At 41.7% G+C, this 12,084-nt stretch overlaps 1 protein-coding gene across 1 annotated transcript in view; it reads right to left on the bottom strand.

Annotated features, from left to right (window-relative positions):
- Nucleotides 1-22: 22 nt before the first annotated feature.
- The window catches only part of LOC311126773 (activating signal cointegrator 1-like), a gene marked incomplete at its 3' end in the record, with an annotated part of 30,938 nt that continues 18,876 nt past the window's right edge, over nt 23-12,084 (bottom strand). The window contains exons 11-12 of the mRNA XM_084200755.1: nt 227-301; nt 23-115 (exon numbers count right to left, since the gene is read on the bottom strand). Of these exons, the coding sequence (XP_084056881.1) occupies nt 23-115; nt 227-301 (168 nt within the window). The remainder of the gene's footprint in view (nt 116-226; nt 302-12,084) is intronic.

Here is a 12,084-nt window from a genome sequence, read left to right on the forward strand (position 1 = left end):
AGGAAACACATGACAGAAACAGTCAGAGCAGACTCCTCGCAGGTCTGAGGAAACTGGGGGACAGGAAACACAAGACAGAAACAGTCAGAGCAGACTCCTCGCAGGTCTGAGGAAACTGGGGGACAGGAAACACAAGACAGAAACAGTCAGAGCAGACTCCTCGCAGGTCTGAGGAAACTGGGGGACAGGAAACACAAGACAGAAACAGTCAGAGCAGACTCCTCGCAGGTCTGAGGAAACTGGGGGACAGGAAACACACGACAGAAACAGTCAGAGCAGACTCCTCACAGGTCTGAGGAAACTGGGGGACAGGAAACACACGACAGAAACAGTCAGAGCACTGCTTTTCCTAAGGACAGACAGGAGTGGTGACACTTTAGACTGGGAACCTTTCTTGCTGTGACAGCAATATATCCTTGTTAGGAATGACATAGAACCTACAGATACCTGTTATATTCAGAGTAATATCATAAACGTGAAAGCAATATATAGCCTGGCATAAAGGGTTATGGCAGTTTTTGAAACAGTAATAACACTTGAATTGAAATATGTTTAAATGGAATCTCTACATCCCTGTCAAAAGGGTGACGTAACACCTCATAACTTGTCATGACATTCTATGAAACTAACACTGAGACACCAAACATATTGGCAAAGAGGTTACGCAACAAGACATCTTAATCATTATACATCAATCTTTATCTGTTCTATGTATCATGATTTCATAAAGACATCTTCTGAGAAAAGAGGGAGGGGGTGGATATGGGGGAAATTAAATCATTGGTAACACTTTATTATAAGGGTCCATAATAAACCATTTAGAAGGCATTTATAAAGTGTGTTCACCATTTCTTAAATCATTACTCCCACATTATGAAACCATTTACTAATCATTAGTACATTATTTTTCCAGTCCCTAATCTAAATTGAGTGCTATTTATACTTTAAAAATACTTTATAAATGTTTTGAGTGACCAGTGTAATGTATCACAAAAAGCTGAGCATGCCATTGGTAGACATTCCAGCAGTACCTGGTAAAACAACAAGCACACAACACAGGATGTTTAAGGATATATATATACACATGTCTTAATAACTAGCTTACTAACATTTACACGTGTGGGAGTAATGATTTATAAATGGTGAGCAAACTGTTTGGAAATGCCTTACAAATGGTTTATTATGGACCCTTAAAATAAAGTGTTACCAAATCGGTATTATCATGTTGTAGCTTGCTATTACAGCTGCAATCATCTCTCTACCGTGACAGCTTGAATATTTACGCAATATGACATCCCTTTCAGGCCCTAGCTCCAGGCAGTACAGTACTGTACATACGTAGATAGGGTGGCAGGTAGCCTAACAGTAAGAGCGTTGATCCAGTAACCGAAAGGTTGCTGGTTCGAAAACCCGAGCCGACAGGTTAAAAGTCTACCGATGTGCCCTTGAGCAAGGCATTTAAACCTAATTTGTTCCAGGTTCGCCGTAATACTACGGATGCCCCTGTAAAACAACACATTTCACTGCACCTGTCTGGTGTATATGACAATAAAACAGCTTTTTTTTTTGTTAATTAACACTCCCACTGCAAAGCATGGCGCCATGGAAAGAAGAAACCTCTCTCCCTCCCTTTGATTGGTTGTTCAGGTGACAGTAGGGGGAATTGACTGACACTTTCACGACAAAGGAGTCATCTTCCCAATCTGTCCGGGTGTAGCTGCCCTCAGCTCATCCAATTTCCTCCAGCACGTCTATCAGATAGTGTCGTGATTGCATCTCTGCGAGTCAGGAAGCGGCGGCTTTTCACGACGGCTCGCTTCTTCTTTCCTCTACACTCCCTCCGTCTCTCTTAAGAGGAGCACTGAAGGTTGGGACAAATCCAGGGCTTTTAGGAGAATTGACAAGACAGACAGACCAGGCGGGTGGGTGGTTGTCACCGTTTGTGTGGTTCCTGACTAAATAGGAGAGGTGATGGGGCTGCTTATTGCACATCACAGTCACCGCTGAACTGACTAATGACTGCATGTGATGATGAAACGTAATTGAACACCCTCTAAAGCTCAACAGGGATTCCACAGTGGCGGCTTGTTGTAGCTAGAACCCTCTAGAAACACACTAGTAGCGATGGTGTTTTGCAGTCCGACTCTGAACGACACTCCGGCGGTGAAGTGTGAGGTTTACCCTTTGAGTGCTTCTCTGCTAAAGTGGGAAAGTAGTGCCGTAAATCTCTCACCAATTTCTCTCACCAATTTGGCAACGTTCAGAGTGTTTACGGGGGTTAGCGAACACATTCGACCGTAACACCATAGCATAGCTATCCTCTCTACTTTTATCATCTCAGTCAAGGGAAATAGCCCATATCCTAATGCAAGCATCCCACTATGGCAGTTTTGAGGAAGAGAGGCCTCGTTGTTTCAATTGGCTATGGGGGAGGTGTATTTTCAACACTGGTGCAGCCAGTCCTTTACATGTGTTTTCGCCTGCTGTGATGCGTGCTTAAATATTCTCACTTAAGGCTAACTTGGGAGTGTGTAAGCACATTCGGCTTTGAGATGGCAGTAGTAGTATTTTTCCAGGTTTTGAAAGGAAAACAAAATGGTGGTTGTGGTGGTCCGTCTAAATCCAGATGAATTGAGCGTAGCTGATTCCAGCGCCTGAGTGAGCTCATGTCAAAATGCAGCCGGTCGCGCGCTCTTTCATCCTCAACCAGCAAATTAGCATTTAAAGCTGTTTAATCGAGCCTGCTTTGCCTCCCCTCCCCCAGTCTAATTGTTTCCATACCATGCTAATCAAAAGGGCATGAAACATCAAGCCATAGCAGTGCCCCGAGTCACTCAAACACTCCAAATGCATCATATATACATGCTAACAAAGGGATGAAACTCTGACTACATAAAAGCCTTAATTGTTCCATATTCCAAAACCACTCCGATAACATAGGCCTCGTACATACTGAAGGTTTGACGTCATTAAAAGCGTTCATTTTTTTATTAAAAGCCACATTTGCACAGTTTGCCCTAATGTTTTAAATCAAATTGAACCTCAATGAAGAAAGTATATTTAAAAAAACATTTTCAGGTTTGAGTCCAGGTTCTCGAAAATCTTCATTCCCATATCATGCAAATGTCTTTATGAAAATATATGGGCAGATTGGAACTCAACAAACTGTTTCAAATGTTCAATTGCTAGTTTAGTGCTAATTCTCTTGCAGTCACAAACAGTGGGAAGATGTGTCCAATATGAATTTCCAAATCGTTAGCAAGTGGGCGCCGACAGGTTTGACTGCTGCCAATGTTGCTATGGTTTCACTGACAATGGCAACGCTCTCAGCAATTTTACAGGGACCTTCCTTTAGATTTTGCAACGACACCCTCATTAAAAGTGTTTTTGCGTGTGCAAAAAGTTTGTTCAAGGAGAGGACACAGTGAAATAGCTCTTCTTTGAGAGTCTTCAGTCTGCTAAGGATTCCGCAGCTCAACATACTGTAATTCTTTAATAATGGTTTCTCAAGGGGTGGGTGGTTAGCCACCTTCACTACAGTACAGACATTTCAGAAAAGAAACGCTCTTGAATGAAAACACAACCCCCTATAAACACAGAGAGTGGGAAAAAAGGAAGGAAAAAATGTCTTGCAGCCTCGCCACCCGCCTCAGACAAGTTCATAAACAGCCCATTCTTTTCAGTTCGCTGGGATATTGCCAGCGGGCTGCAACAATAAGCGCCTGTAATAATATGAGATTCACAGAGTCCATTGGAGACAAGATCATTCAAGGGGCAGAGAAAGTGCACCGAGGCCAGATCTAGGATCAGTTCACCCTCATCAAACACAAACCTTAAATCACAAGTGGGTAAATTGATAAAGTGACTTCAGATCAACAAGTAGGGTGAACTCCAACCTGCACGGCCCAAAACTACAGAAAAACAAATCCCTGGGCTTCTAACAGAACAGCAAGAGCCCTATAAGCTATATGGGTCCATGCTGCTTGTCTATGACTGGTGAACAAGCCAACACTGTTTGCTCTGCTTCCCCCCTCTCCCTCTCCCTAGTCCTTTTCAGCTGCTGTCGGCAATTAGGGGAAGCAGAGACAAGCAATCTCCTCTCTCTCTCTCTGAGGGCAGGCTCAGCGGTGATGGTAATGGGCCTGTGTGGCTGTGGCTTTGGCCCTGCCTGGTCGGGCCCCGTTTGGCTGCACTCAATCAAGGCCCAATAAAAAAGCCTTCATTGGCAGGGAGCTACTAAGCCACAGGAGCAGGGAGCTGTGGAGGAGGCTTTTACAAAAGGGTGGGAAAAAGAGGGAGGGTGAGAAGAGAGGGAGAGGCAGAGAGATGGATAGAGACAGAGAGAAGTGGCAGTAAGAGAAATCAGAAGAGAAAGAGAGAGAGAAAGAGAGAAAGAGAGAGAGAAAGAGAGAGAGTGGGGGGAAAAAACGAAATACTAAGTAGAGGCTTTGTCAAGGCTGGTTTCACACTGAGAATAAAGAAACAGATGGACTGTTCTGAGTCCCGTTGATGGGCCATGTCTAGAGGTGAGGGTGTGTTAACCTCTCCAGGCATCAGGCCCCAGCGACCTGTGTCTTCACTGCAAACCCACTTCAAGCTCAAAGAAATGATGGTGGTGGAGGGTGGCTTTCCAGATCACTGAGCTTCAATATAGTAATTCTTTTTCCAGCCATTCATTCTCATTCAGCTGACCGTAGCTTTGTAGCTGTTTATCTGGACTGCTCCTAGGAAATCTTTTAAAATGGGTTACATTTAATGTATTGAACAAATGATGAACAAGTGGAGGAGTGGTGGAGAAACTAGTAAAAATAAGTATTTGGAGAGGGCAGGACACCCTGAAGAACAAAGTGACTGACCACCTTAAGGATTCTAGCTTTAAAACCATTTGCACCCAAACAACTCTCAAATGGCCAAGAAGCCGACAACACTCCTTCAATAGCATAAGAACACATGTTTAATGGCTGAAAATCTTAATTACCACATCCTTCAATAGCATAAGAATACATGTTTAATGGCTGAAAATCTTCATTACCACATCCTTCAATAGCATAAGAACACATGTTTAATGGCTGAAAATCTTCATTACCACATCCTTCAATAGCATAAGAACACATGTTTAATGGCTGAAAATCTTCATTACCACATCCTTCAATAGCAAAAGAACACATGTTTAATGGCTGAAAATCTTCATTACCACAAGACCTTTATAAGAGAAAGTAATCCAAATCAATATGAAACTGCTGTATTAGAGACTCTCCTTCACCCACAGAATCATCCGGTGTCAAGTTGGAGAGTGCACATTAATTATCTAAGAGAGTGTCCAACACTGACTCTCGTCTTTTTTACATTATTAATATCCTCAAGCCGAGGAAAGACATGTCTGCTTATTAGGAGCTCCGAGCCGGCAAGTAGGGTTGCTGAATTATTCCATTATGTCATCAGTCTGCTCGACTGCTAAAACACAGCTACATACTCAGGCTAAACATGAGGAGTTTTCTTTCCAATACAGCCATACTGGGATCTCTGGCGTTGATTTAAGTTCATCTGAAGAACAAAGGCTGTTTTATGTGGATAATTATATAAGGACTTATCAAATAGTCTCTCCTGGCAGACTGACTGTTAGTGCTAACATAAATGGAGTAGCTAGCTAGCGCACGCAAGACTTGGTTCTGGGTTCCGAGTTGTAACTATGACACAACTGATAACGAAAGCTAACATTGTCCTTTTCAACTGCTGAACTGAAACACTGTCATGAAATGCATGAATTTAGGTTACAAGCCCAATAGCTGTATACTGATGCGTGTTGGATGAATCAACATGTGACCTCAGCCATTTTGTTTTATAGAGCTTATGATTCATAAAAAAGTATTCTAAGTTGACTGTCATCGATGCTTGAGGTACAGATAGGCACATCATCACTGTAGGAAGTGCTCTGGCTTGCAGCTAACTATACTTGGCCTATTCCCCTTTAGCATGTAGCCAGCAGCATACCACCCTGCATCCCACTGCTGGCTTGCCTCTGAAGCTAAGCAGCGTTGGTCCCTGGATGGGAGACCAGATGCTGCTGGAAGTGGTGTTGGAGGGCCAGTAGGAGGCACTCTTTCCTCTGGTCTAAAATGAAATATCCCGATGCCCCAGGGCAGTGATTGGGGACATTGCCCTGTGTAGGGTGCTGTCTTTCAGATGGGACGTTAAACAGGTGTCCTGACTCTTTGTGGTCACTAAAGATCCCACGGCACTTATTGTAAGAGTTGGGGAATGAATCCCAATCTGGCCACCTAATCATCCCCAGCTTCCAATTGGCCCATTTATCTACCTGTAACTATTCCCCAGGTTGTTGCTGTAAATTAGAACGTGTTCCCAGTCAACTTACATGGTTAAATAAAACAAAAAAATGCCACACACCCAAATCATCAGCAAACCGCCAATAAGAAAATGGTTATTTAAGTTAGTATCCTCGACAAGAAGGAGCTGCTCTTCCTCTGGGGGAAGGCCTGCCTGCACCAAAAGCTCTCCATCACAGTTGACAACTCCACAGTGTAACACTGCAAACATCAAAAGCTGGATCATGCTCTACAACATCCATAGAGTACGACCTTTCCTCGCCCAGGTCCTAATCCAGGCACTCGTCATATCCCGTCTGGACTACTGCAACTCTCTGTTAGCTGGGCTCCCTGCTTGTGCCATCAAACCCCTGCAACTTATCCAGAATGCTGAAGCCAATCTGGTGTTCAACCTTCCCAAGTTCTCTCACGTCACCTTGCTCCTCCGTCAACTCCATTGGCTTCAAGTTGAAGCTCGCATCCACTACAAGACCCTGGTGCTTTCCTACGGCGCAGCAAGGGGAACTGCCCCTCCCTGACCTTCAGGCTATGCTCAAACCCTACATCCTTTAATAATGCAGATAGATTGTAACTTCCATCAATGTAATTGTCTGCATCACTTCCAATCCCCCATATGTTTTTTTTCTCTCACAAATATACACACACACACACACACACACATATACATCCTTTAAAAAAATATATTTCACTTTTTTACTTTCCAACCCCTCCACCCCTTCCCTAATTGGAGTAAACTAGTGAACAACAATGCTTAGGCCTCTACTTCCAGCTTATACATACTATATACATTTTATGAACACAGTCAATTTTACAAACATTATATTTTGTTTTGTTTTTACTCCTGAACTTCCCCTACCCTCAACCTCTCTGATCATTTTCATGATGTCCATCCGGTTTGCTTCTATATGCCATATCTTTCACAAAAGCTCAACCTATAACCTATATACTTATTATGGACACAGTATGCTTACATTATTAGTTATCTTGTTGTTATTAGTTGTTGTTAGTTGTTATTAGTCCCATCCTTCAACTTCATTCAACACCACCCATCTATCTCTTAACACCATCCATATTGGATTTCTATTTGCCGTATATTTTTCAACTGTACTGTGATGTTTAAAAAAAGTTCTGAACCTTTCTATTCTCATTGTTTCTACAGATTGTAAATTGAAAATAAACATTTTTGCTAAAAGTATTATTATATTATTGATCGATTGACTATGACTTTTCAGATCACCCAGTAATGTTATATGCAGGTTTAGCTCCAGGTAAATATTGCAATCCTTTAGCCATTCCTGGACCTGTGTCCAAAAACAAGCTACAAATGGACAGTACCAAAACAAATGATCTAATGATTCTGTCTCTTCGCAGCAAAATCTGCAGAGCTGGGAAGATTGTATCCCCCATATAAATAACATTCTATTGGTAGCAAGATTTAATTTAAATAGAGAAATTCAACGTTTTGAATCCGGCGTCGTTTCGCGTATCATAAACAGTATGCCATGGGATCGGTACGTCAAAAATCTCTTCCCAACTATTTTGCAATCTATATGGGACGGCTGTCAATCCTTTGGTCCTTAAATGAAACTGGTATACTTTTTTATTCATCACAGTTGTCTTTAACCAATTATGTTCTTTAAAGGCCGACAGACAAGACTTCTTCAGTATCTTAAATAAGACATCTCAGTCTTCCCGCCCAAAAACATTGCACTTACTTTTCCTACTAGCTCTGACTTTGCTGATGATGACTTTATTGAGGACAAATGTACTTACTACAACTGTGATATGTGGTTGTCTCACCTTGCTATATTAAGATGAATGCACTAACTGTAAGTCGCTCTGGATAAGAGCGTCTGCTAAATGACTAAAATGTATATGTAAAAATGTAGAATCATTGCTACATACATTTTTTGACTTAAACATTAATGCTACACTACCGGTCAAAAGTTTTAGAACACCTACTCATTCAAGGGTTTTTCTTTATTTTTACTATTTTCTACATTGTAGAATAATAGTGAAGACATCAAAACTATGAAATAACATATATGGAATCATGTAACCAAAAAAAGTGTTAAACAAATCAAAATATATTTTATATTTGAGATTCTTCAAATAGCCACCCTTTGCCTTGATGACAGCTTTGCCCACTCTTGGCATTCTCTCAACCAGCTTCACCTGGAATGCTTTTCCAACAGTCTTGAAGGAGTTTCCACATATGCTGAGCACTTGTTGGCTGCTTTTCCTTCACTCTGCGGTCCGACTCATCCCAAACCATCTCAATTGGGTTGAGGTCGGGGGATTGTGGAGGCCAGGTCATCTGATGCAGCACTCCATCACTCTCCTTCTTGGTAAAATAGCCCTTACACAGCCTGGAGGTGTGTTGGGTCATTGTCCTGTTGAAAAACAAATGGTAGTCCCACTAAGCCCAAACCAGATGGGATGGCGTATCGCTGCAGAATGCTGTGGTAGCCATGCTGGTTAAGTGTGCCTTGAATTCTAAATAAATCACAGAGAGTGTCAGCAGCAAAGCACCCTCACACCATAACACCACCTCCTCCATGCTTTACGGCATCTCACAAAGACACGGCGGCTGGAACCAAAAATCTCAAATTTGGACTCCAGACCAATGGACACATTTCCACCGGTCTAACGTCCATTGCTCATGTTTCTTGGCCCTGGCAAGTCTCTTCTTCTTATTTGTGTCCTTTAGTAGTGGTTTCTTTGCAGCAAATCAACCATTAAGGCCTGATTCACAGTTTCATCATAGTGCTTGATGGTTTTTGCGACTACACTTCAAGAAACGTTCAAAATTCTTGAAATGTTCCGGTTTTTTTCTTCATTTTTATTTTTACCTTTATTTAACTAGGCAAGTCAGTTAAGAACAAATTCTTATTTACAATGACAGCCTACACCGGCCAAATCCGGACGACGCTGGGCCAATTGTGCGCCGCCCTATGGGACTCCCAATCACGGCCGGTTGTGATACAGCCTGGAATCTAACCAGGGGGTCTGTAGTGACGCCTCAAGCACTGAGATGCAGTGCCTTAGACCGCTGTGCCACTCGGGAGCCCAAGACAAATGTTCCGTATTGACTGACCTTCATGTCTTAAAGTAATGATGGACTGTCGTTTCTCTTTGCTTATTTGAGCAGTTCTTGCCATAATATGGACTTTGTCTTTTACCACATAGGGCTATCTTCTGTATACCCCCCCTACCTTGTCACAACACAACTGATTGGCTCAAACGCATTAAGAAGGAAAGAAATTCCACAAATTAACTTTTAAAAAGGCACACCTGTTAATTGAAATGCATTCCAGGTGACTACCTCATGAAGCTGGTTGAGAGAATGCCAAGAGTGTGCAAAGCTGTCATTAATATTTAATTTAATATGCCATTTAGCAGACGCTTTTACAGTCGTGTGCATACATTTGTATGTATGGGTGGTCCCGGGGATCGAACCTACTACCCTGGCGTTACAGGGGCCATGCTCTACCAATTGAGCTACAGAGGACCACATCAAGGCAAAGGGTGGCTATTTGAAGAATCTCAAATATAAAATATATTTTGATTTGTTTAACACTTTTTGGGTTACTACATGATTCCATATTCCATATTATTCTACAATGTAGAAAATAGTAAAAATAAAGAAAAACCCTTGAATGAGTAGGTGTTCTAAAACTTTTGAACGGTAGTGTATATACCCATAATCTTTTAAGAATATAACTTATAAATGCCTCATGAGCTTAGTTCAACTGTCACACCATCAGAACCCAAAATATAACCTCCAATGTTTGTTAACAAGTATATAGTATGTAAACAAACACTGTATAGCCTCAAAACATGGTTAAAACTATCATTTTGATATCATGGATGGTGAGTCCTTGCATCCATAGCGCTGTCTATAGAGTGTGGTTACATTTCTCCAGGCCCATCCCTCAGCTTTTTACCAAAACCACTTTGTTATTGCTTTAATTAAAGATTAGAGCTTTAAAAAGTTCCAATGCAGTCATTTTTATCTCAATATCAAATCATTTCTGGGTAAAAATTAAGTACCTTACTATGATTGTTTTCAATGGAAATTGTCAAAAAGAAACAAAAATAACTTCTTAGCAAAGATTTATCAAGCAATACTTTTGCTAGGACTGTCTGGGAGTGTTCTGAGTGGGGAGGGGAAAACAGAAAACTAGCTGTTATTGGCAGAGAGGTCTGGAACTCTTGTATTGGTCTATTAACTAATTTACTGCCTGGTGATATCACCAGTCAGGCCAAAACTCCATCCCACCAAAACAGGCTGACATTTTTGGCGGTCTTTTCAAACAGCTCTTACATTAAAACTACACTATCATAATTTTGTATAGTATTATTCCAACCTCATAGTGTGGACAAATATATAAAACACAGGAACATTTAATTTTTGACGGCACTGGGCCTTTAAAGCTCTCCTGCAGTATGACAAGTGGGCAGAGCATCATGGTTTATTTATTTTACCTCAGGGCTCCACAAACATGACGCTTCAAATCGCAGAGAGCCTCAGTGAAGGGCTAGCAAGAGACACACTAGCCATTTAGCGTTAGTGATGACAGGTGTAATGAAGTCATGTGTTTGCGCAGGAAGATTTCCACAGGTTGCCTCGCTTAGCGAAGTCCCATTCTCCCAGCCATGTTTATAACTTCACCTCCTGCGGTGGGCCTCGAGCGGCAAGAAAACAGGACGGCCTCACAACACTCAGTGTTTTTAGACTCAACAACTTACCCCACTGTTGGAACGTTCCTCCCATTGGGTCTGATATACAGTATAAGCCTACAGTAGGTTCTGACAAAGAAGGAAAATACTGTGTTAAACCTACTCTGTGTAGAATATTTGTAAATTCAGTATCTCTTCTTTTGATTATTTAGGGAATAACTATGTACTTTAGAAAATTGTCTTTGTAAACCTATACTAAATAGCACTTGACAAAAAGTTACCAAATAGCACTAAGCCAAAATGCTAGAGGAAATATAGACCTACAGTGTAAGAGATAATACAGCGTAAAATCAAGGAATCATTGCACCTACATCTGGGTTAGTGGGGATACTATCGTACATCTGCATTGCATTAGACAACCTCTTCACCTAGCACACGGCTTTACCCTACTTCTCTCTCTCTCTCTCACACACACACACACACACACTCTCCCCCAGGGACAACTACCATGTCTGCTTTCTAAACCAGACTTCAAAAGAACTCCAGGGAATCTTAAGCATTAAACCTGGTTATTTTCCCTCCACAATCTCCCTTTATCCCCACCACAAATCCAGCTCCTTTAGTGGCAATACTGTCAGTGAAATGGATTGGATTTCAGTCAGCTAACAAACCGTTTCATGGCGGCATTTTCATTTCATAATAGGGAAATGGAGATAGAGGGGGAGTTTACGAACGCGTCTCTCTCCGGAGGTGAGTGTTAGCTTTGATAGTGGGGGGCTGGAAAAGAGTCCCCCATCTGTGTTCACTCAGCCCTGTGGGAAGTGGTTGGCTCTCTTTCTCTCTGGCCTGGCTGCTTGCTCACAGCTCACACACAAAATAAAAGATGTGAATCTGTACATGTGAAAATACAAGAACACGTATCCCATAGTTAAAATAATATTGTACTACGGCACTAGTAATATTGTTAAGTTACAATATATTTTCTATGGACCGAGTGTCATGTTTTGTATTATTATGGGAAAAGAGAAAATAAATACTAAGTGTCCAGGTTACATAG

Source organism: Coregonus lavaretus (genome assembly GCF_964263955.1).
Source record: "Coregonus lavaretus genome assembly, contig: HAP1_SCAFFOLD_5480, whole genome shotgun sequence".
In the NCBI taxonomy this organism is placed as follows: Eukaryota; Metazoa; Chordata; class Actinopteri; order Salmoniformes; family Salmonidae; genus Coregonus; species Coregonus lavaretus.